This window comes from Labrus bergylta, chromosome 24 (assembly GCF_963930695.1).
Source record: "Labrus bergylta chromosome 24, fLabBer1.1, whole genome shotgun sequence".
Classification (NCBI taxonomy): domain Eukaryota; kingdom Metazoa; phylum Chordata; class Actinopteri; order Labriformes; family Labridae; genus Labrus; species Labrus bergylta.
The window spans coordinates 7,532,959-7,559,396 of NC_089218.1; the positions used below are offsets into that span (position 1 = coordinate 7,532,959).

Below are 26,438 nucleotides of genomic sequence, written 5' to 3' on the forward strand. Positions count from 1 at the left end.
GACCTACTTCCAACTCTCCAACACAAACACACTCCCTGTTTCGCTCTCTGGGCTGTGCATGCATAAACAATGTGTTTGTGTGTACAGCATATGCTTTCAGCTTTCTACACACCGAATGCAGAGCGGCTACGTGAGAAACTGATCTACCTTCCTCGATCTCGTGTGTGTGTGTTCGTGTGTAAAGGCTAACGCCAAGTCACCTGAGGGTTCTTGAAGAGGGCATATTTCTCGATGCGTTCGATGAACATCAGCTTGTTGTGGCTGTCCCGGGTCCAGTTTAAGAGATTCTCCACCAAATTCTCATGATCCTCGAAAATACGCTCTGAGAGGGAAGAGGGGGGGAAAAGATGATAAGATGCAATGTCTGCAGGTTTTTTTTTTTCTTTTTTTGCAGATTGGCAAATGTGCACTTAATTTTCTGCCTCCAGGGCTTTCTGATCTTTGGGTGGGGCAGCACCTTTAACATGAGCCTAAAGTCACAACCAGTTGCTATTCTTATATTACAACACAGCACTGGTTTGTCACCTGCTAACCCTACAGCAAACATAAACTTTGAGTTTTTGTGGAAAATGCGCTCTTACCCATCTGCAGCTCGTTGATGGTTTCCACCAGAGACCAGTCAGGGCTGTATCCACAGTGGGACTTATCCAGCAGGCTGTCCAGCACCTGTCTGACTGTCTGCCGCTCGTCCACCATCATCGTCTTGGAGCTCTCGTCTGACATGTGGACCCTGATCACCAGCTGAGAAAGAGGGAATTCAATTTGTTTGTTGTTGTTACACTTGAAGTTAGGACAAAAAACTGAATGTATATTTGAGGGTGGGGAAGCATCAGAGGTCCTGCATTGTAACATAATCGCACATTGTGGACTGTTGTACTCGAGTCTTTTTGACTATGCAACTTGTAGAAGAAGTGATGCCACCCTCTTTAGCAACTACATCACCTTTACGAAGAAATAAAACACTGATAAGAAACCGGTATGATTGAGTTATCGTTGGAATCTACCAATTTGCAGAAGGCATGACCAAAAGAAGGTCAACAACAATGTTTGTGTCATTCTTTAAAATCCTGTGCATCATATGTCTGCAGTCTGTCTATTTTAAAAGAGGCCATGGATTGTGGCTGTGGATGGACAGCTTTCTTTAAAAGAAGAAGAAATCTGATTATGAGGGGGGGGCTTGTTCCAAATACTTGAAAACTATTTATGGGGTCACAAAAGTCACAAACACTAAACCCTAAAAATCCAATAATCTGACCAAAGTTGTCTCCACAGGCAGTAAAAAGTCCCCCAAAATCAGCCAGATTAAACTAAGCTGGAGACAAACACACACGTGCCAAATCCAGCCTCCCTCAATCGCAGCCTACATAAATCTTGTCCTGGTGTGAAATCTAGCAAAGGCCTCAATTCCTTGACCTCCTGCCTGTCCCCCTCCCACTTGGGACCCTGATGTCCAATACGTTTACAGATGCAGCTGATTGATTGGAGACTCCGACCAATGAGAAAGGGGGACCAAGAAAGTGGAGTCTGACCTATATTTGAGAGTGGACGAACCCCTTAACCCCCAGAGTCGTACAGGAAAAAAGATGACATAAAAACCAAGGATGCAATTTTCTGAGCATTAGACCCAAATGCAATGAAACAAACCGAATGTTAGGAATGCAAAATCTCGTAAAAATGTGCTCGCAGACAGCTGACGAATTATTTAGTATGTGACAGCCTTTTTGCGAGCACTAGCCGAGGTTTTTTTATGTGCAGGCAGTACCAGCGCTCTTTATCTTGTCGTATTGTTTTCACTTGGCAGAGTGCGGTCTTAACACACTACTGGGTCTCAACTATTCATTGCATAAAAAAGGACACCATTCTGCTGCTCTCATTCACAGAACAAGCTCATTCAGTGGCGGTAAAAATGGCCTGCCTGTGGAGTCTCTTACCCACTTCCCAATGGAGCCCATCGCCCCAGTTGTTACCGTGAAACAGCTCTTGTTTCTGTCGGGTTGGGGTAAATAAAATGTTTTGTGTAGAGCGTGTTTGCATTGTGTTGCAGCGTGAAGCCTCTCTCTGATTTCTTGCTCCCTCCCCGCACATAATCAAACACCGCAATGACCTATTTTCTCTGCGCTTCGCTGCCTTCGCCGTGAATGAAGTTCACAAAGAAAATGCAGCGTGTGGCGAACATGACGAGACAGCTGTTATTACCACGAGACAGGCAACTGTGTTTTCTTTTCTTTTGTTTTTACAAAGAATGAGGACGTGAGATTGTGTGTCCTACCTTCTTGACCTGGGCCTCCTTGATTTTTTCCAAGGCGACTCGGATCTTCTCCGCTTTCAATTTGGCGGCTTGCTCCTCCTGGAAGGACAACCATTGTATTTACAATTCACACACAAACCAAAAATGCAAGGCAAATCACAAAAGAGAAAGAGTGTTTGATTTCACAGCCTTGCCTCATCCTCTCTCGGCATGTCTTTCATTATTCTCTGGCAGGAATAAGACATCATGCACACTCGACTTCATTAAATAGTGAGCAGCCTTCCAAACCGTTTAAACCCACAAGCCCGGGGCATGATGGCGCACGCTGTCAAGTGCAAATCCAAATTTTGCTGCTTGCTTACCTGCCCTCTCCAACAAGACGCCATCACCTCCATGCTGCAGGTCGTGTACACTTCCAGGTGAGCAAGTAGGAGTGAGCTTATGATCAATTCTGTGATAATTATCGATCAAATTTACGGCTTTACATCAGTCCCTCAAATATGGCGCCTATGGTTGCATATTGGATTCATATGGAGCTCCAGCCTTTGATCTTGCTTTACAGCAGAAGGGGGAGACAATAGTAGGAGACCCCCGAAGGGCGAGAGGCTGCGGATGATGCCCCCTGCTTAAAGATCCTCTTTGAGGATCGTATTCAGATTTCAAGGGCAAAAAAGGGAAAAATATCCAGATTCGTCCATAGTTTATGATTTAAAAGAAGGAGAAGGAACATTTCTTTCTCTGTTGTCGTTACGATAAAGCAGAAAATAGGAAAAATGGTAAACTCGTGACCTTCAAATGAAGCTTGAGGCGCAAAAAAAAGTTAGTCCTGAGCGAGCATCCATCCACGTCTTCTGACATCAGAGGACTCTGTGAGTGACCTGCAGACATGTGCGCTTGATATGAGCACAACTTCACTTAGAAAGCCAAGTGAGACAGTCGGGAAGACGATGCCCCTCCCCCCTTTTTTTCTCCCCTTCTCTTCCTGCTTCCTCTCTCTCTCTCTCTCTCTCTGTATATATCTGATGCAGGGGTTTGGGAGCGTGCCCAATCGATGGAGCATAATCCCCACAAATATTGTAGGAACCAGCGAGACCCTACTGCAAGACCTTCCAGCCAATCAAAGCGAAGAGGGGGAGAACCGTGACCAGCACCACCCCATGGCTAAACTACAGTGACAAGGACGGAGGGAGGAATTTGGGTGAATGAGAGGCTGACGTGCTGAATATTTCAAGTGCCCAGACGGGGTGAGGGGGTATTAAAAGTGCTCCCCAAGCCTCTTATCTTAAAAACTAAACAACCCCCCCCCCCCCCCCCCCCTCCTTCTTTCCTTGACCCAGACTACCTTTTCCACATGACCGACTTCAGGACACATGCACATTAATGCTAACACTCTGTTTGGCCAACATATAGATGCCGGCTTTTAGTCAGTGTGAGGAGAGGAGAGGGGAGGGGAGGTCACGGGGGGTTTGTGCAGATTACAGCCTGAGAGTCAATCTGAGTCACGCTGCAGGTTTTAGCCCAATAATTGTCAGCGTAACCTGGCCGACACCCCCCTTTATTTCCTCTCTGCATGCCGCCTCCACCCTGCTTTACATTATTTCTATTCCACAGGCGTTCCTTCTTTCTTTTTTTTTTTTTTTTTTTTAAAAGGCTCTTCTTCTGCCGAGCTCTGGAATAAAAAATATCTTGGCACCCGCTCTCTTTGATCTCTCTCCACTTCTCGCTTGTTCCCAAACATCGCGCTCTCATTCAGTATTCTGATCTGCCAGAGCGAGCGAGCGAGCGAGGAGGAGAGGGAGAGGACCTCTGGCGAGGAGTGTAACACTAACACATAAACTCGCTCACAGCCTGTACACCGCGGGCGATCGATCCCCTCCTCCTTTTTAAAAAGCAGTCAAATAGTTTCTGCACACAAGCACGGACTGAGAGCTGATCTGCCGGATACAGAGAGCCTTTCAACACTGAATAGATTCAGCTGTTGTGTAATACAAAGAGAGAGAGAGAGAGATTCTCCAAGATTCTGGCCAATGAGCTGTTTGGCTTTCCTCCAGTTATATTCCAAATAATAGAGAAAAATTAAAGAGTTTGGACATAAAACTGCGATCCGATGCCAGTTACAGCTAAGCAGATCCTTATTAACAATTTGAATTGGCACGGTTTTCGTCTTCTCTTATTTCAGTAAACACTCCTGAGTCGTAAAGAAACTCTGAGCCGTAGCATCGACCTCTCTCTCTGAATCTCTGATTTAGCACTTTGAAAAATCATTCTGTGTTTTCAGTGACAGCGGGATAAATCACAATCAGAGGCCATATTCTGCTGCACACATCTGATCTGCATATGCATTGTGCAGGGGGGCCAAGAGCTGCAACTCATTCATCCGCAGGAGAAAAGACCCGCTGCAGAGAGTTTATCAGTCAACACAAAAAGTGCTGACTTTGGACTAGCACAAGCTGCATAAACAAAAGTGCAGAATATTGTCAATTAAAACTCCTCACTGTTTATCCAACAAAGCTCTGTGGATCTATGGAGCTGTTAACCCTGATGTGTTCTGACTAACACGGCTACTTTTAAACAAAACATCTGCAGATTCATATTCTGATTAAGAATAAGTAAGTCATTAAGCTCCAATAAAAGCACACCTTCTTTTCATAATAAAGCCAGAGTGCAAATCAAACCCAGCGGCATGGAGAAAGAGGAGGAAGACCACCAGCCAGTGGAAGATAAACATGGAAGCAAAAAGGCTAAACTCAGTCATTGTACTCAATCTACAAGCCTGGAACAGTGTGTGCATGGTCAAAGATCCTGGAAATTCATTTTGATATTTGTGACGTTATCGTGACATGCAAAGCAGCAGAGAGAAAGCAGCGTGCACATAAAAGACAGACGAGAGAAAATCAAAGAGTGTATGAGGAGGAGGTCACCTTGGTCAGGAGGTGAGAAGGCTTTCCAGCTATGCTTTTCAGAATGAGCGAGGTTTCTCGGTCCAGATACGAGTGCTTTGTGGGGTGAGGAGAGATAAAAAAAGAAAAACAGAAAAAAAAACAAGGAGAGCAGAGAAGAAGAGACAACATAGAGAGAAGTCAGTGCCAGATGAATCTCGGAGGATGATTAATCGCAGGTGCTGTGATTTATTTGTTGTATAAAGCGTGAGAGAGAAAAGGTTCCATAAATGAAGCAGGTGTGGTTGTCATTAGCTGCAGCTGTGGGTAAAGAAGCAATGACTGTGAGATAATGATGAAATATAAAGAGACAACATCTAGCTACAGCTTCCTTCATAATCATACACACACTGCCTCTTTCACACCTTACACACTTTAATGCTTATTGTTACACATGTGCATGTAGTGCACCATAAAGCAAAGGCTGCACGGCTGAAATAATCCATCTCATCTGCAAACACGTGCGTACATGTCTTCTATCAGCATTAACAGACAGCTGTTCAAAAGTAAATGCTGTGATTTGGGAAACTTTCCGCATTTGTAAATCTGGGTCCTATTTTTGCATCATTTGGGGTCTGAGGGACTAACGAGGTACAAAGAAAGTGATTGGATGTGCTCCAGTAGATTGCCTTGGCCAGCAGCAGCATAACGTGCAATAATGTCTGCAACTTGAATCTTTGAGGGCAAATGCATCAATGCAAAGTCAGTATGAAGAATGAAGTCTTCATTGTTTTGACACTTACAGGCACTAACTGTTATTCACTGGCTCTGACATCATGACAGCAAGGTTTCTACAGAGGTAGACCTATTGCTTAAACGTAAAAATAGTTTTTCTTTCATTAGAAACGGCTGTATTTATTGACTTCTTCACAGCCAACAAACTCAATTCAGAAAAACGAGTTGCTGGTCCTCTACTGACTCGATCTGTCAGATTGTTGGTCTTTACATGACTTTTATATTGTCCTTCTTATCAACTGGTTATTCAACACTACAAAAATCCTCCACAGTCCAGGCACCAGCGCTCACAGACCCCCATGTTCTTTGAAGTTAAGTTAAGGATTTTGTCTGCTTGTTTTAAGAAAGCTTTAAGACGACTGATTCTGGATTAAGAAAAAGCGTCTTACTCTGCAGGAATCCTTCTCCATAATGTGCATGTTAGTGGTAAAAACAATCAATCTGAGTAGGTATGATTAAGCCATCGCTGCCTGTTTTGCGACCACCAGCAGAGGCAATCGTCCGGCTCAATTTCAAATCTTATATTTTGTACACGTATTTGTCATTTTCTTGGCCCCAGAATAAGCAGGAATAAAAGCCCAGTTTCAAATGACTAAATAACCCTTTAACCTGCAGCCTTACTTTATATGTGTAAACGTCAAAATGCATGCATGCACACATGCACGCTCACACACATGCACTTACAGTGGCCCGATCCACTTCGCCCTCTCGTGAGGTGAAGTCAAGCTGCCGCCTGGCCGTGTTACCGTTGGCCCGCCGCAGTGTGACATGCTGGGAGGTGCAGACACCGAGGTGTGTGTGGACAGAGACAACAGATTATAGGAAAGGATGCAAACAAAGATAACATGGTGACATGCAGGGAGGTGCAGGGGACATGCAAGATATTTAGCATCAATCATTTTGACTCTTCAGTGATTTCTGTTTCCAAAGAGTATGTCTGGCATGGATTCTGACCTCTTGAACATATCTTGGAGGATAGTTTGCTTTTGTTAGAGAGTCAGCATGCTGTGTGAGTGAACACGGGTACATATGAATGGTAGATGTTGACATTGTAATCCACGTTTCCTATCCTAATAGATTACAATGCATATTTAACACGCAATGCAATGCACAACACATCAGCAGCATTGTGCATTGACTGTGAACACACTTACAGCACAGAGTTTTCTTTAAAACAACATGCTGAGTGGTTAAACATGCAGGATCAGAGCCGGATTGAGGTCAGTTCAGAGGTTTGAGTCGTGAGTGTCTTACAAATACAGAAAGAAAGAAAGAAAGTGCTCGTGTTCTCTTCCAAATAAAATCTAAAAATGACCTGATTTATGCAGGTTTTACTCACCATCTTTCTCACTCACACTTTCTCATCAGCTCGTAATAATATCTAACTCTCTGATTTCTTTTGTGTGATGTGGGGTTGAAAGTATGAAGCTTTGGTACTTTTTGATACCAGATTGAATATTTGGTCATACCTCCGTGCTCGTCTGGTTCTGGCCCTGCGTGCTCGGGCTGCCTTGCCCCTCCCCCTCTCCACTTGGCATCACTTTATCGATGTCCAGTGAGTCCATGCTGGACGCCGAGGCACAGGCCGAGTTCACGCTGCTCCTCTGGGACGGAGCCTCCTGCTCGCTGGCGGCGCCCACCGAGCCCGTCCTCCGATGCTGACCCCCTCCAGAAGAGCCCGACGAGGGGCGCCGCAGCGTGGTCGAGGAGAAGGAAGAAGAGGAGGAGGAGGAAGAGGAGGAGGTTTGACGTGCGGCCTCGTCCATGCTGAGGGAGGCCTTCTCCAGCTGAGAGGTGATGTCATCCAGGGAGATGTTGGAGGCAGCGGGGCGAGCGTTGACGCTGCCACCTCTGACTGTGTTGGCCGGTGAAGCTCTGGTGCTGCTGCTTGCGCTGCCTGTTGGAGAGTTTAAAGTTTTAACAGCTCAGATGGAGAGGGAAATCATTTGAAGATGATGTTCATGTTATGTGATGCATCTTATTGACCAAGTCTATCATTTAAACCTCGCCACATTTGCAGCTGTAAAACAGGATGTAACATATTCCTTTGGGGGCAATCGATCAATGTATGTCCAATAGCTTATCGTCAACCATTTCTTTGTTACTATTCTGAATGTGTTCATTTCCTCTTGACCTTTACATAAAAAAGGGGGAAAAAATACCTTTTATAAATCGATCATTCTGCTCTTGCAGCGACTGGATACACCACCCACATGAAAAGATGAGTGCTAACTGAAACTGAATAACTGAGTTTGCATCCTGCATGTAACATTTTTCTACACCTTTCAAATGTTGCAAAATGACCTAAAACTTCTTTAAAAGAATCCTCAGAGGATGTGCTTGAAATGCTATTTTCTGATTTTCTTGCACATGCCGTAAACTGTAGCGTGTCTTTCAGACTGATGCTAAAAGACAAGCTAAATATTCATCTGCTGAATATTTCTGTGTTTGGGTCTGAATACTTGTTTGTCTGTCTGGATCTGGTAACACTGATTACAAAGAGGGGGTGATATGCTTATACTCATGTTTAGGAGAAGGCAGAGTCATTGTTTTATTTATTGTTGGGGAAAATATCTAATGCAGCACCACTGTTATTTGTTACTGCTGATTATTCGGCGGGATTACCTCCGCTGCTTCCCCCTCCACTGGTGCCTGTGTGTTTGGTGCTGGCACTGCGGCCCCCGGGGCCTCGCTGGCTTTTTGTCTGACCACGAGTGTTTGGTTTGGAGATGGTGCTGAGCTCCTGTTCGATGGAGCACAGGTCGGCCATCAGGGCGTCAAGGTCCACCGTGTCGCCCTGGTTCAACGCCTCTGCAAGGAGAAAGGTAAAGGAATAAAATGTTCATTTGTTTGTCATTTTTGGATCAATGTGAGGGATGAACAAGGTCTCACCGTTTATGTTATACATGGAGAAGCGGTACGAGAAGTTGGCCATGTTTGTCTCCTGCCTGAGAGGAGGCTTCTGCAGAGCTTTCTGCGGCCTGCCGTCATCTAGACTCTGCAGAAAACACACACAAACACACAAATAATGATGTGCATGTATTCAAAAAACACACTCTAACATTACAATGAAATGCACAGGATCTAAGCAACCCTGTCTGTCTGCTAGAGACTCCCTTATCACACACACACACACACACACTGACGCAAACCTGCACAAACACACAATACAAAGAGGTGGTGGGAGGGGAGTTGCTAGGATACAGTAAAGGGAGATGGGATTAGCAGTGTTAAGGTTGCTATGGAGACAGCCCCTTCCTCTCTGTCTGCTCTTTCTACCTGTGTGAGTATGTAACAGACACTCTCTTTCCCTGTGTGTGTGTGTGTGTGTGTGTGTGTGTGTGTGTGTGTGTGTGTGTGTGTGTGTGTGTGTGTGTGTGTGTGTGTGTGTGTGTGTGTCTAACCTGTGTGAGTTTGTCCAGCTCTCCCAGCCAGGCGCCAAACATCTTGTCCAGGTCCTGGTCTTCCTTATCACTGTCCTCCTCGGCTCCATGGTCCAGCTCGTCGTCTGATACCTGCTCCATCTTTACACACAAACACACAGGAAGAAAGACAAACGTCAGATGATTCCACACATGTGCGGAAAAAAAAAACAAAAAAAAAACCTCACACACTATCAGATCACACCCACGTAGCAGGGATGATCTAAAAGAGAAAAAAGAAGAAAAAAAACCCTTCAAGCTCATGCCAACCGCACTGCCTGTTACCATGACAACCGCTCACGGACCCCTAGCGGGCACCCAGTGCATTTGGATCGCTGGTGTGCCCTGTAGTGTGTCGTATGCTCTGCTGACACACCCAACACTTCCACCCCCCCCCCCACCCCCCCAAAGGAAAAAAAAAGGTTGATGGTATGCAGGAGGACTAAATGGATGTTTTGATCACCTGTGGGATCAATAAACCTGCAGTTAGTCACTACACATGTGGAGGAGACGTCAATCAAACCACCCTGAACAACACTAGAAGGTGCTGTTGTGGGCTAAATGGGGAGTGAGTAAAAAAAAAAAAAAAAACATGGCAGGCTGAGAGCCCAGCTGTGTTCAGTCAAAGGTGATGACAGCGCTCCCTCTACTGGAGGTAAAGGGAAGTGGCTGAACTGCAACACAGAGCAGCAGTTCGCCTTGTGATGCAAAAGAACAGATCTCTTTGGATAGGTCGGATATTCCTACCATCAATCATTCTGGTCGATTTGTTTAGTGAACATTCGTCTCCTTTGCATGTTAAAAATAAACTCATCCTCTATCCAACCAAAGGGGAAAAGAAGGCACTTTAGCCTGCAACTTCCAGCTGTCTCGTATCAGGTTAAAATATGAAGGCGGGGAGTTTCATGTTGTCACTTAGGAATAAATGACAAAATAAAACCACCCAACCTGGGCATACACGGCATGTCACACCTACACATTCACACTGCCTTTGTATATTCACATTGATAACACAACGGTGAATAATGGTGTCCCAGTCAGTGAGTTCACATTGTGTTATGGCGTAATGGTGCCATTGCATGGTTTGTCCATAAGAGGGCAGCCCAACTCTACAGTTCACCATCTTCTCAGCACTGTCTGCAGCACGTACAGCAGAACATTACAACTGAGTAGATGATTGTCACTAGATTTAGGTTATCATGTACGCTAATGTTACATATTATTTAATAAACTTCTTTTTAAAGAAAGCAGCCTTCTTAATACACACACAAAGTCTATAAAGAGAACATTTTAGTAGATTCAAGCTTAGGAAACATACATCGTCTTATCACTAAAAGCCATTTATTCCTATTTCTGGGTCAAACTAGTATCTTGAGATCTTTTCTAGGTCAGCAAGGGAGTCGATAGATTGGTTGCATTCATACACACACACACACACACCTGCACTGGTTGTTTACTTTACATTGAGCAACATTGTATCATGATGACTTGGTACAGTCCTGTTACCCCCAATACTGCCCTCACAGATGGATTATTCCAGAGTAATCCCATTGATGTTTGCACATGGTGTCAGTCCTTCCTGTTAACCACGCTGTATGGTGTCAGTCACTGGTGGGGACTGTACCAAACCAGGATTAACCCCTCTGACGACCCCTGTTCTTTTGATCCTGCAAAATCTGCATGTGTGACTTCACGTGCGCGCGCGTGTGCGTGCGTGTGTTGCTGCACGGCATACATGAGAGCAATCTTAAAGTTGTGCTTGATTGTCAGGTGATAAAAGCAGGTAATAAAACAGCCAGGAGGTGAAAAGGCAATAAAACCGGCAGCGTTTGGCAAAGCAAACAGGAATATGATAGCAGCACCATTGAAAATCGGTCAGCTGAAGACAAACACACACACACTCAGAGCAGCTGAGGGGCGCTTGTTTCACATCACATTCCAGACGGCACACACGCTCTGCTCCTTTAAGCCACAAAAAAAATCCTCCCTCGACCTCCCATCTCAGCCCGTTTCACTCCGTTTGTGTGTGCGCATTTCAGTGTTTATGATTGACGGTTTCCTGTATAAGACCAACTAAAACAACTGAACATGTGTGTATATTTGTGTGTGTGAGATGGTGTCCGTGCACTCGTATACAGTGAGTATGTGAGTGTGGGAGTCGGCACAGGAAATGGCCAGGATGTGCAGAATTCCTAATTTCCCTCATGGCCTGTTTCTCATCAGAAAACTCCAGCTGTCCTTCGGTTATCCGTGCCACTTATTGGGGACGGGAGGGGGAGAGGGAGACCCTTTCCAGCCCTTCATGCACTCGCTGTATCTTTTGGGATAACGCGACAAGTTCAGCATACTGTAGTTTGAAAAGCAAAGAGCCACACAAACAAAGGAAAATATCCTCTGTAGTGACCCTCCAATGTGACTTCATAAGAGTCCTTATTGTGACAGAGATATCCATTAGGAATCCCTCAGAAAAGCTGCAAATATATGAGATTGAATAAGACTCTGTTCCTCAAAATATATTTGTGTTAAAGGTACAATGCCTGCTTTAGCTACAATCAGATTTTTCATGATGCTAGGATCAGATAAATCACATTGACCGGACTCTAATAAAAAGAGCATCCTTGCTGGAGGGGATGACATCATGGCTGTCTGCAGGCAGACGCAGGAAGAGGAAGTGACTCAAATCAAATGAGCTTCCATTGTGTTTGCCAATGCTCTCTGGAGGTGCTTCCATATGTAAATAAGCCTGAAAGAAATGAGCCCAACTGCAGGACACTTTAACAGCTGTGTTTAAACAGCAATGAGCCTACGGGTGCTTCACAATAGTTAAACACTTCTGCAGATAGACAGCACAGAGAAATGCGTGCATGCTGCTGGTGCTTTTTTAAAAGAAACTATGAGAGGGAAACAGAACAAAAGGAAAATGATGCACACACAAAGAGAGAAACAAGCACTTTGAAAATAGCTCTGCTGCTGTCATTCTAATGGAATCACAGCCTCATGCAGCAGATGATGGTGCAGGTTTAAGTGAATTACCACCTGAGGCCCTGCTTTTAAGCTCATGGAGCACGACCTGAGAGCGAGTGCAGTGTGTGCGTGTGCGTGCGCGTGCAAACACACTCCTACAGGCATCATCGCAAACCAAACAACAGCCATTGGCCTTTTGGCCCTCCTGATCCTGCACGGTCCATCTCTGTTGTCTGAGCATGACCGGCTCTCATCTGTCTCCTGCGGCTGCCCGGCAGCTCAGAGGTCTGAGGGTGAGAGGCTAAAGATCAAAAGGTGCCATCCCCGAGGAGTCTCGCTCTGCAGACTTTTTCTGTCCCCCCCAATGCGAACACATGCAGCTCTTGCAGATGTAACGGGACGCAAGAAGTGAAAGGAAGGGAAGATAAAACCTGCGTTGTGGGGGGAAAGAATCTCTCTGAATCGAAGAGAAAGTCAAGCAAACATCCGGTGCTGAGGAGGATGAAGAGATAGAGAAAGAGGAGGAGGAGGGGGAGGTGTCTATCTTTAGAATAAGTCGTCTCATATCAGAGAGAGTCAGGAGGATTGCTAAAGATGTTGAGTCCCTGCACAGACAGCAGAACAGGCATATTAAATTATATATACCCGATATTGAGCAATTTCTTTTTTTATACTGTCAAAAATTGCAAGCAAACTCACTGTTGTTTGAAATCTGGATGCATGTTTAAAATGTTTCTGATCAGGCAACAGGCTACAGTTGAGCTACACTGAATGAGGCAAACACTGTTGTTTTGGTCCAAGAAAGTCGGCCAATAAATAAGACACACAGCATCATTGGTTCATCTTCTTGTCATATGATGATAGGTCACACTTCCATAATGACTGACGCTGCCTGTGAGCTATTTTCAAAACAAATGCCGGCGATCACAACTGCAAACAAGAGGAGAAGAAGTAAGGAGTGAAAGTTAATCCACAGAGTGAGAGAGGGCGGGATTGATCAGAAACAGCCTAAAAGAAAAGACACAGCAGTGTTTGGGTGTGACACAGACACAGAGAGAGTTCAACATGACATCAGAGGTCAGATTGGGTCTCCGTGGTTTGCTCCTTCCTTGATTCAGTTCACACAATGGAAACAAAACACTGCTGTTTATTTGGTTCACGTTCATGTGAATGTGGGAAGAACAACCACAACCTCTTCTTCTCCACAGAAAGGGACGAGTTAGAGGAGAAGTTTCTCACTTTCTGACAACACAAGACTCATGGGAAAGTGGATTAAAGTCGCTCATTACATCAATTTCAGCGCTTTTCCCATCAGGTTGCATTTCACAACTCAACACTAAGATACACAAACATGATTGAGATTTTTCAGAGGAGATCTAAACACCTTTTGGTTTGAAAACTGTGGGTTGCATTAAAGTGCATAAATAGAGAGACTGGACTGTGGAAACGACAAGAACATCTGCCTCGGGGGGACAGTGCAGAGGAAACACACAGCCCTGTGCATCTTACATACAGTAAAAACAAACAGACGGGCAACCATGAAAACAAAGAGTTACGCAGAAAACACAAATCAAATAACATGATTCTCAATGTGCGCAGTTAAAAATGTGTGCTTCCTGAGTGATGTCATGAACTACAGGATCAGGAGTGTCTGAAACACCTTACATAAGTGCTGCACAATAAATATTTGCTGCTGCAATACGAGCATTTGGAATATACAAGACCTGGTTGACCTGGACTCTGACACCATGCAGAGAAATATGCACGGTGTCAGGGGAAAGTGGGAGTGCAAGAGGAGGGAGAGGAATGTCAGGAATCAGTATAACCCCATCTCTGGAGACCTGAGCAGGTGTCAGACTCCACTCACTTTGAATCTGCTGGCTCCTGTGGTGTAAACGCTCCTCCCTGTTGTAAAACGATGCGACGCTCCCCTCCAAACAACAAGTTAACCATCGCATCTCCCTCAGTCTCCCCTCTCGATAACAAACTGTTCCACTGAGTGCTCCTACAGATGTGCAGCCTTCTTCTTTTCCAGCTGCTGTCTGAGTCTACAAGGCTTATTTGACTTTGCATCGTTAATCGTATTTGCAGCATATTTACTTGTATTATATTTCGTCCTTTTTCATGCAATTGTTGCTTTTGTTTCACAGCTTTGCATGTGTCTTCCATGTTTCTCCTAATGGAAATAGTTAAAGCGCTTGCAGCACAATCGTCCACCACAGCTTTCAGCCCCACGTCTCGTTTAGTGTTATAGATCCAGTGACTGTTTTCACCGGCAAACAAACGGGGTCTCAGTATAGAGAGAGATAAGTTCTTCATGTGAAAATGTCCGGAGGACTGAGAGGGCATCATTTCCTGTTTGCTTTGGCTTTTAGCCCTGCAGGAAATGCCTGATGGATAATCTCTTCATATTCTTCTTTATATTTTTCATGTGAATGTTTGCATCCTGTTTGCTGGACTGAACCTTTCATGCACACAATCATGCTAACCTCAAAGTGCTACACAAAGTGTCTAGTCAGCGACTTTGTCACCACCTGCCTGGTTCCCAGCTTGCATTCAAATGATGAACTGCTCCTGACATTTGAGTAACAAATAAAAATCCTTTCATATTTCAGTCACACAGGAAACAGGAGGGCTGGGCTGTGGAATATGACCTTCGTTGTGTAAACACTATTGTGGGCCAGATGCTCTCGCTGCGATGACGGACGAGTGGTAAAGCACTTTGAATTAGACTATTGTAGAACCAAATGCTTCACTTAAATGCATCATGTGTATGGTACTCAATCAACATGCATCAGTTCACTGGATTTCATCATCTTCACTAAGAAGAAAATCCAGCAACATCATCATCTCCTTGCAGATTTCTTCATAAATGTAAACTTTATGCAAATGTCTGACAGCAAAATAAGTCCTCTTAACTCATGATATCGTCCCTTGATATCGCCAAAATGGAGAACAAAGACAGGAAAGGACTTGGAATTAGATAAGAAACCTGCAAAGCAAACGTAGAAACACATTGAACGCTCACGAGGCGCGCTGTGCAATGGTACTAAGTAAGCGTCAAATAGGTTCAGGGGGAATTCACAAGAGTTTAGTGGGACACAATCGCTCACACTGACACGGGTCTCCAGAGGCTGAGCTCAAACAGAGGTCGCATTTAAAAAATTTAGCATCCACGTGGCTAGAAATAGCTCCAAACACAAGTCATTCCCCACCGGGTCCAGCAGAGCTACAATGTGTCCCCCCCGGAACTCTGTGTGTGTGTGTGTGTGACAAAGAGTAAGAGATGCTGGTGCAAGTCAAGTCAAGTCAGGGCTGATTTTTAAAGTCCAATATCACAAATAGCCTCAGAGAGATCGATAATCTTTTCATCAAACAGCCACATATTAGTGTCCCTCCTCCGGCGCCCCCGCATATTTTAATACACAAAACAAGACAGCAGAAATGTTTCAATACTGAAAAGTTGCCGACATATCTGTGAAATGTAGACATGTATCTGACCTCTTGCTCCTTTGCCGCATATCAATCCCCACTCTCTCTGATGTCTGACTATATCCACTGTCCTGTCTCTCAAGCAAAGCCACAAAAAGCCCAAAAAATAAACCTTTAAAAAAAACTTTGGCTTTAGCCTCTTTCTTCTCAAGCTCGCACAGAATGGACCATGAACGACTCACAGTATTAACAAACGAAGCACAAACCTCTGGACTGGGAAAGGTATTTGAAGAATGTGCATATGACGTGGAAAGGAGGAGGTTAATCATCAATTCATGTTAAAATCAGAGGGCGAACACAAGCGAACCATCGCTGCGTCATATTTTCTAGAGAGTCAGAGTTAGATGGTGCAGGAGGAATGTTTAAATTAATCTCTAATACAGCTCGTTTCACCTCCTCTCTTTCTGACCTCCTTTCTGTCTCTCTCCAATGTCACCCCATCATCCTGCCGGTCAGACGGTGAATCACCTCTTACACATACTAGTGTCTGATTGTCATCACGGCCCATAAACCCGACCATAAAACACACACACACAGACGATGACAAGTGTCAAGATATCATAATGACGTCCTGTGTCACAGCCCGGGCCGTTTAAAGACAGGAGCTCGCCTCAGGATGTGGAGAGGCAAATACAAAGTGTCTGTCAGGGAGGGAGAACGATTTTATAGCTGCTATATTTAATATCATATAAAACAGATACAGTAGGAGCATGTGATGATGGTTATTTCCAGCCTCATGTTTTCAGAGCGGTTTGTGGTTATTTGCTCATTTCCGCCCCCATCCCGTCTTTATTTTTCCACTGCCTTGCCTTTTTTTTTTTTTTTTTTTTCCCAGGTCGACTCCCTTCATGTGTACAAACACCAGGAGAGAGAAGACCAGTAACCAGCGTCACCCTGTCAGAGAGTCATCACTCCCAAGTTAAAAGTGGAAAGAAGCTGTAACATCAAAAGTGCAAGTAAAAGAAACTCTTTGAACAGGGCGGCAGCTCAAAGTCCGACAGGGTGTGGGCGGCTACTCAACCTCGACTGACCCGTAGTGTCCAGTGAAGTCTGACGCTGGGAATTGCGTAATACTCTCCGTGTTTGTATGACGAATGGGAAATGGGTGGATGCAGCCCGAAAAGGTTAGACAAGTAAACCTGTGATTGTCCTTGCTCTCTCATGAATTTCTTTCACTGAATACCGGAATTGAAAGTCAGTTTGGATCTAACCAACTTGCATCACATTTTTTCCATTTGCTATTCATGTTTTTCTATTTCAAACTTCATGCAGACGAAAAGTCCACAACCAGGCATGAAAGTAAGCTAACTTGTTCTGTTTTCAGACGACAACAGAGGCACATTTTTCCCCTCACATGAGTTTTTCTGCAGGATCTTCTTTGTTTACTCGTAAAAAAAGTCAAGCTGCTCAATATGTTTCCTCGATGAAATAATAATGAAAGGATGCGGATATAACTAAGTGGGCATGCAGAGTCATAAAAATGTAGACCTTACAGTATGTTCTTTCCTCAAGTAGACAAGAAAAGCTTTTATTTTGAAGGAGTTTAGACTAAACCCATTCTGATGCGATCTGAGGACTTCAGGAAAATCTAAATGCTGAAAGGTTTTTGGAGCACAGCATCACAAGAGTTTGCATATTTGCATCCACTTTGTATTCCACTTTTGTTTCTGGTCTGAACACTCCTCTTAAACTCTAAATGATAAAAGAGTTGCAATGAGCAACGACACGGTGAGCTTACCCAACTGTTTAAATTGTTTTCCTATCAGCCAAATGAAGCTTTGAGTTCATCTTCGAATAAAATGTTTGTTTGTTCACAGCTTCAACATATGCCAAATAATGATTGTGTGCGTTCTGTCAGTAAAAACAAAAACAAAGATGCCAAAATGATCATCCCAAACTGATAGTGAATCGCAAAATCGTGCAAAAATAATCCCAATAGGATTTGTTTTCCACATTATGTTGAAATAGTTGCATCATGAATAAGCTCAGCGCAGCAGGAAGCCTGAAACATTGCCGCTGTCTATCTGCTGTCAAACAATCCGACGGCTTTCAAACAATCCCAGAAATGTGCAAAGATAACAGCTTGACAATCTCCTTCAGGATAATACATCTCAACCATGCAAACGTGGATCCTTGTCACCGCATGTATTTTCCGGTGTTTCATTAAATGTCTTGTTTTGGTATTGAAAAATAAGGACTGTCTCTGTCAACGTTTTGCATGTAGAACATGTCACACAGGCGGAGAGGGGGAGAAGGAAGGACTGATGGTGGAAGAGTGATGGCAAAGGCAACAGGCCAACGAGGAAGCAGGGGGGGGAGCCATGGAGGGAATGATGGATAGGTGCAATAATGGAGGGAGGGGGCCGGCTATTAGGCTGTGAATAAAGGCGAAGACCTCATGGCCAACACAGAAGCTACACTGCCATTAGTCAAGAGCGACCAACAGCCTGCTAACACACACATACGAGCTCAGTGAAGCACAGCGTGACACTGTGAGACCGCTCTGGCTTATACAGCCAATTAGAAAGGAGGGGCAGAGAAAAGAGTGTGTGTGTGTGGGGTGGGGGGGAGATGGGGAGGATGTCAGAGGCAGACAGATGGAGAGGGAGGAAACTGAGACGAGAAACTGAAACGAGTGTGAAAATGCACGGTCACTGGTGGGGCGGCCATGAGAGCACGCCGAACATCAACAGCGAGGCAAATTCAGCTGCCCTGCATCGCCGAGGAAGAGGCTTCACACACAATGAATCCTTCGCTTCTGACATGCGGCAATCTCCCCGCATCCCGGGCCTGGATCCTCAGCATTAACAGACATATTGATGCGATGTTTCCACTTCCCCGAGTGCAACATATCCATCTGTCTCTCATATAACCACGGAGCATCCAGCTGATGGATCTGCGTCATTCTCCTATAGCTCATGTTAAGCTGTGTTTACATCGTATGCAAAACAAACATGTGCTTATTTGCATCTGTTGAACATAAGCCCGCAGATATCACCATGTTTAGATATATTGTAACATCAGGCGTCGTAATGTCTGGGTTCATAACATCAACTGTGTTCGGTTCAATGAATTTCTGCAGGCGCTGTGCAGGGCAGACTAGCATTCAGCTACATGAGCTCTATCAGTGTCATGTTTGATGACATGCTGGCAAAGACAAAAAAACTCAGATTAGCGTGGTCCAGCACCAGGACTGTTTCTGACCAAATGTTTCTGAATCCAGGGAGTCTAGTGTCGGCGAAAAATCTGACTTTCCACATTTCACGACCCAAAATAAACCTTTTACTTGTGTGACTTCAAAGCATTAAACATGTCTTTGGCGTGCCACGACAGCTTGGCATGCTGACAACTCGTAGCAGAAATCTGTCTGCAAAGTAAGCCAAGAAAACAGCTATTACCGCAAATGTCAACACGGATTGGGCTTTTTTTGATGCAGGGTTACAAGCTGCAAAACATTTTAATCGTACATGACAAATTCGATGTGAAACCTTTCATGGCACAAGTTTGTCTTGTTATTTGCAACTTTGCATTGTCTCTAGGATTAAAATGTGCTTCAGAAAACGTGCGCATAGACTGTCTTATGAACGCAGCTTCAGGTTAAAAGAATAAAGGTGTTCCGTGCAGGCTACAAAACATATCCAGAAAAGTCTGCAAAGTTCTTGCCCCCCTTTTCTGTGTCTTTTTTTTCTCTCTCTCCCTGTTTCTGACTGTCAGCCTCCCTCTCCCCCCCCCCCCCCTCCTTGCACACAAACACAGCAATGATGTGTCAGCTTCCCTGCAGGGCGTCAGTCCAAATGTGAAATCAATAGTCTTGTCCCAGCCCTCAGGAGATCGGGTTACGTCCACATATACTTAAATATACACAGGGGCACAGGTGGTCTGCTGCAGTGGATTCAGACACACACACACACACACACACACACACACACACACACACACACACACACACACACAGCTTTAAACATGATGCAGCACTGCAGCAGCAGACTGCTGAGAAGAAGCCAGACATTAAAAACAGGCTCTGGTTCAAAAGATGAGGCTGACTGCTCTGGTTCAAAGTGCTGCAGTGCTGTGAAGTAAAACGAACCAGTTCATGTTCTACGAGATTAAATTGCTGTTCTTGTCAATTAAGTTTTGTCTTCGGACACTTCTTGACCCTAAAATGAAACTTTAAGCACACCACGTGCCGGTTTCAAAGTGTTCAAAGCCCTCCCATCCTCTGTTTTGATCGACTCCACATAAATAAAATCATTATGCTGTCAACAGATTGTATTTTTCATCATCCTTTTCGCTGCTTGGTCGAGCATAACAGAAGGTTTACATCTGCCACCTGTTAGGGAATACAAAGCACAGTGGGTATACATACTGCACGAGCAACACACACACACACACACACACATGCATGAACAAGATTCCCCTCTGCAACACGCCAAGCATGTGCAATGAGAAATGCCAGCTGGGAATATCTTACACTGTTAGCTAACTACGTTTCCCATCTGCCCTTTAAATCTGAACCCCTACAGCTGGCCTCTGATTGGCTGCTGCTGAAAAGCGTCTTGTTATCTCCGTCCAAAGCAACTGTCCAAGGGTGTGTTTGTGCGTGGCATCAAGCAGAAACCAAAATATGTGCCAGCCTGTTTCCTGCCACACACCACCTCCTACGGCATTCCTGTCGGGCCAACTCTGCCGTCCTATCAAACTTGGAATTCACGCACGCACACACACACACACTTGAGCATTTACTTGCATGTGTCTTCGGCAAAGCGAGGGGGATGGTTTCAAGGACGATCTCTTTATAAAGAGCGCCCAACGCTTGAATGAGGCGCAGTAGCAAACACTCAGAGCGGTGACGCGTTAACGCTGCATGTGTGATGAGCATGTTGAACAGTATTGACAGCTGAGTGTCACATTTAGTAAGCATCTCCACATGGCAGCTGCAACCCTCACACACGACACTTACTGACACAAACACACACAGCTGAAGAACCCTTCATGAACCTCTTTAACCCTCTTCTTCCTGGAACAGTTGAAGTCTACAGGATGCAGGTATCTGACTCTCTGCCTCAGGGTTCATCTCTGCCGAGGTCCCGCTGTTTAAAAAGCAGCTTCTTCCTTCCACTGAGCTCTTTACACTAAACGTCAAAAAATGTGTCTGCGCCTTTGGCCAGTCTCACCTCCCACCTCCTGAAGGACATTTTTAAATCCTTGACAAGCTGAGGTTTGTAGCTTTTAGCCTGAAAAAACTCAAGTCTAAGCAAGGGTTCGCAATAGCAAGGAGTCTCCTCACATTTAGTCTGTAGAAGAGGGATGGGGCATGATTTTCAAATATTACAATAGTCACAAATCTATGGGAAAAAAAATCAGAAAGTTCATGGGAATATTATCTTATTATCTGATTTTTCCATTGTTTTTACGTTTTGTAGGTGGCTGCAGCACAGCTGGAAGCTGTTTGCTAACCACCATTTAAAAAGAAAAGAAGAAAACACTGGTACCAGGTGCCAGTAAAACAGCTGTGGCGCTGAGAGATTCTGAATCGGAGAAAGATGCAGAGACGTCTTGCAGCCATCAGAGAGTCCTGTGTGAAACTGCACTGTTACATAAAGCACAGCAGGCTGTAAATATTTGCCGAATGACACTTTAGTTTCTCTTATTCTGAGAGTTTTTACTGGGAGCTGAATCTTCCCAGCTGTTCCCTCATCTCTGGCATTAGAAAATAAAAATCGTTCTCAGGCGCTCCTCTCCAGCAGGAGCAGGATGTCAGGAGGGGCTGCAGGCCCAAGTGCTGCAAACTTTTCAAGTTCGGCTTGTTTTTAGGTCAAGAATCCTTTCATGTTTATCTTTTAAGGGCTTTTTACTAGGAGCCGAATTACCCACACAAGTCTCCTCCCTCTCCAAAACATTAGACACAGTAAATAAAAACTAGTTTTATTACTGAATGAAGCAGACTGAGGTTCAAAATGTCTCATGCTTTTGGTCGACCTGAGGGAGCTGCAAGCTGAGCTGCCACTAACTTTGATTACCTTCACTGGTTAAATGTCAAACACTTTTGGTGACGTGACATGAAGCAGCAAATAAATGTTGCCTGGAAATGTTAGATTATCCAGCTAACAGCCGGTGCTTTTGAGAAATTCTGATAAACATGCATCTTACAGATGAGTCATGATAGTTTATAAAGGTGAAAATTGACAACTGAAAAGCCAAAGCTTCATATTGATGTCTAAAGCCAGATTTTAAATAATGATCAGCCAAATGAGGTAAAGAAGAAGAAAGGGTTCAGGTGATGAGTCCTGCATCTTTCCTCGGATGTTTGTCTTATTGACAGTGTGTATATCAACATCTTGACTGCCTGCAGAAACTGTGAAGGACCGTTTTGTTTCTTAAGTTGTTTGATTTCGCTTCCGTTCATTCTTCTACAACATTATGATTTGTGTGCCTCCTTGTGTACTCAGCCCTGGGCCTGTTATATAACTCCCTGTAGCAACTGTGATTCACTTCTTTTCATTTTTCTTACACGTTAAGTTGAGAAAAAGTTCATGGCCTCAATTCTGACTCACTTTTTTCTGCACAGCAACCAATGCCGAGCAGCAAAGGAATCTAGAACTGATTTCTTTGCGCGTTATCAATGTTTAAATTGTAAAAAAAAGGGGGATTTACTGATGTCCAGAGGATTAAAAAAAAAACGGCTGTTTCTTCTCCTGCACTGCAAAACAAGTGGAAAGACTAAATCTCTTCAACTCAGATCTGTGATAGTGAGAAAATAAAGACTCACTGTACATCTTTTCTGCTTCAGACCACAGCTACAGTTCTCTCACATGTTTCTACTTTAGTGGGGAATTATCTCCTCCGGCGAGGAAGACTCTCCCGCCGACACAACCCTCAGAGGCTCCACTCCTCTTTCATTTGGCTTTGGTTTACAAGCTCCTTCTGACGGAGGCTGTTCATGGGGGTGAAGCCCTCCTTCTTTACGCTCCTCCAGCTCTGGATTTGCCTGTTTTTTTGTTTTTTTTAACCACAACAAACACATTGATCCACACTGTCAACCGGGATTCCCTTTTCTGAAAAACGACGACACATGTTATGAGCACATGACGCCTCTGACACGCATGCAATAAAACCGGCATTTGAGACCACCGTAAATAGAGCTCCAACCTATGTTTCAACATGACAAACTGCGTGGCATTTGTGCAAGGACGTCTGAGTTCTGCAATGGTCGCTGGCAGCTTCATCTACAGTTTTTCCGTCTATGCTGGAGAATTGATCACCTGCAGAAAGTAGAAAAGCCATTCACTCACTCTTCTTTACACAGAGTCTTACCTCTGAAGTGGCTCCTCCTCTTCCTCCTGAGGCTAAAAGGTCAGATTAAACCACCACTCAACTCCGTAGCCGGGCTTTTTATCCCCCTGGAAAGAGAGGAAAAATAAAGAGGTTTAGTCTATTTTTGTGACAAAAGCCACAGAAAAGCAATCTCTGTTCTCCGTCACGTCGTTAAAAAGTCTCTGAAATGCAAAACTTTTGGATCTGCGGCTCTGACTCGGGGAGAATTCAGAGGCTTGGCAGGCAGCAGCTGAAGGAGAGCAGAGTCGATTTCACTGTCGCAAGAATGCGGCGGATTAACTTTGGAGGGTGCTTGAGCGAGCGACTTAACTAAGTACAGACAAAAATGACACGTAGAGGCAGAGAGACACTTATCGCAGAGCTCTGAAAGCAATCAAGCGCCGCTCTCTCTTCATTAGAAAGTCTCCGTCATTACTGCGAGATTAGGAATGTGGCGTTAGGCCTTCATTCAGTAAACTACAAAGACCTTTAAACTCGCGCGCACTGCAGTCGAGTCATTATGAACGCTTTCAGATGGATACAGGTTTTAAACCGTGTGCATGCACTCAATGCAAAAAACCCTGGCAGGAGAAACTCCCGAGTGAAGTCTGAGTGAAAAACTGGGCCGCTTGCGTTCACACACGCAGCTCCTCCTGGAAAGAGTTTCTCAGTGGGAGATTTCTGCAAGCATGAAAGCTCTATACGTCTTGTCTTGCCTCACCCGACGGGGAAAGTCTCCCGCTGTGAGGTGCGTGTGTGAACAAGGAAGAGATCAGTGGTAAGCTGGCCTTAAATTCTCGAGAAACGAAAACACAGGCTGATCATTCACATGAGTCAGAGTTAGAAACTCTAACTTGTGTATCAACTGTGACTCAATGCTGACAAGCATCTATCATTTCAACTCATCCACAACAGTGCTGAGTCATAGCAGCCCAGCCTTCCTCTATCTGTGACAATCTGCATGCTGAGTCATAGTCTGGTAATAAAATATAATGAGGGCATGTTAAACAGCCTGTTGGTTGTAGGGTTACAACATGCTGAGCTGGCCGGGGTAATATCAACTCTATGATTTGGTCACAGTGTGTGTTTACTTTTTGTGTGAGAGGTAGGCAGCTGATGTTATGGCTAAATAGGAGGAAGATATTCCTGCTGGCCTCAGCTGTTCCTGCTTTTTTTTTTTTCTCTACACAGCAACTGTTGTTCAAACTCAGCATGAGGCCAGACTGTGTGTGTGTGTGTGTGTGTGTGTGTGTGTGTGTGTGTGTGTGTGTGTGTGTGTTTTCTTCCTGCAAACACACTTCTTGGAACAGGGAGAGTGTGTCAGGAGGAGTATGACTTTATGTGTCATGTACTAATGCGAGCCAAAAGTACACAATTGCCTCATCAGATTACAGGTCACCTCCCCCTCCAGGTCTCTCTCTCTCGCTCTCTCTCTCTCTCTCTCGCTCTCTCTCTCTCTCTCTCGCTCTCTCTCTCTCTCTCTCTCTGGTGTAATTTGCACACAGTTAACGTTTGACAACGCTCAGTCAACACAAGGCCGGTGAACAGGTGTGACAGTGACACATGGATCTGTGCAGCTGCAGGGGACACAGTTGCTGCAGTCACAACAGCAACAGGGGCCGCCCCCGCCTGCAGGCAGCTGGTGCCATGTTGAAAACAAAAGGAAGGCCTGCAGAACATGAACAGACAAACTTGACCAGCTCATGGGCAAAAACAAAGGTTGTGGTGTTGGGAATATTTTAAACCTCAGTTGTGGCAAAAAAAAAGAAAAAAAAAGAAAGACTGCCTCAGCTTGCAGTCATAAAACAGGCGGCAATGGCTGCAGCATTCATCCACAAAAAGCTCCTGTGACAACATTAAACAGAGAATTGTTGCAGAAATAGACTTCTTAGTAAATGTAAGAGCCTTAATGAATCAAAGCTCTAAGATTACTCACAGAACATGGGTCGATTGTTTCGTTTTTTTTTGTGATTGTGTGCGTCACAGAAACATTGGGTACAAAGCATCTAAAGCACTTCAACATCACTTACTGAGGCAGCTGTAGGAAGCGCAGCAACTCTTGATGTTTTGCATCTAAAACAGCTGATTTGTATGTGGAGTCTGGTAGTTTTTGAAGGCATCTTTTACTTCTGTGCTACGTGAACATACTTTGAATGACAATCTGAGTCTGCACCTATTGAACCTTTAAGTCATTAAGACTTTTCAACATTTTGGAAAGTCGAGTCAAAACACCTCAACTCCCCTTTAGGCGACGCTGAGTGACATTAACTAGAAACAGCAGCCTTTTTATTCCCGCCGAGCAGACTCCTCTGGCACTATAAAAACACACAACAACCCAGAAAGGTGCCGTGTTAGCGTGTCGCTGCCTCTACAGAAGTTACTTCTTCGTTGCACTTCACTTGCCTACACCGCTGGCCCACTTCAACAAGAGAGCGAGGGGGAACACAGGCTCCTGTGTGGTGGATACAGGTGTGTCCTTGTCCACCCACACTTCACTTCCCCCATTAACAGCAAATCCTTCGGGGGGGCATGCTCATTTCCGGTTCGAGGCGGGAAGTGGGTGGGAGGGCAAGGCGCCGGGCCAGCAGCGGTGATGGTGATGTCACAGCAGGAAAAGAAAGACAGGATTGTTGAAGGGGAAGTACAGAACATGAGTAAGCGGGAACAAGCAGAGGTGAATGAGAAATGCATGTGGTACTGTAACACCAGAAGACGTCTAACTCATCAGACTGTTTGCATTTAGCATGATGGACTAATCCTCTATTTATAGACACAAACTGTAATGAGTGTGAGTCTAACATGGCCACATCACAAGGCTGATCCCAAACCGACTGCACACACAGGAAAAGATGACACACAGACCACCACACAGGGTCTTTGTTACTCATGATGACACGCCACATTAATTGGGCACATCAGTGCGCCTTACATCCCTTAGGCACTTTCAAAGAGGACAGAAAAACCCCCCGCAAAATTCTGCTCTTCATTTACAGTTGTTCCTGTTTATGCTCGTCATCGGTGTTTTACTGTTTTATAAGATTTCCACCCAAATCACCAGCTCAAACAATTTATTCTATTATGCTGTAATGATGCTGTACTTTGTATATTCTGAATCTTTGACATTTACATACGGGGGAGGCGTCAACTCGATTATGATCAGTAAAATATTCTTATTGACACCACACACTTGAGGATTATTTGGACAAATAATCAGTTGTGACGAGCCTCGGATCAAGCCACGCCCCCCCAGATTGATTTTTTTTTGGGGGGGGGGGGGGGGGAGCAAACTATTGCTCGGTCTTGCACGGTGATGCAGTTCTGCGT

General features: G+C 44.7%; 1 protein-coding gene across 5 annotated transcripts in view; it reads right to left on the reverse strand.

Annotated features, from left to right (window-relative positions):
- raph1b (Ras association (RalGDS/AF-6) and pleckstrin homology domains 1b) overlaps positions 1 to 26,438 on the reverse strand; it is a 49,856-nt gene that overhangs the window by 8,475 nt on the left and 14,943 nt on the right. For 2 of the 5 annotated variants that reach the window (XM_029281188.2, XM_029281189.2), the window contains exons 2-11: positions 23,115 to 23,200; positions 9,327 to 9,446; positions 8,815 to 8,920; positions 8,548 to 8,733; positions 7,392 to 7,819; positions 6,607 to 6,693; positions 5,170 to 5,244; positions 2,270 to 2,347; positions 582 to 741; positions 201 to 322 (exon numbers count right to left, since the gene is read on the reverse strand). In XM_029281188.2, the coding sequence (XP_029137021.2) occupies positions 201 to 322; positions 582 to 741; positions 2,270 to 2,347; positions 5,170 to 5,244; positions 6,607 to 6,693; positions 7,392 to 7,819; positions 8,548 to 8,733; positions 8,815 to 8,920; positions 9,327 to 9,446 (1,362 nt within the window). In that variant the 5' untranslated portion in view covers positions 23,115 to 23,200. The remainder of the gene's footprint in view (positions 1 to 200; positions 323 to 581; positions 742 to 2,269; positions 2,348 to 5,169; positions 5,245 to 6,606; positions 6,694 to 7,391; positions 7,820 to 8,547; positions 8,734 to 8,814; positions 8,921 to 9,326; positions 9,447 to 23,114; positions 23,201 to 26,438) is intronic. The other 3 variants (XM_065951693.1, XM_020653913.3, XM_020653915.3) reach the window with 3 other exon arrangements.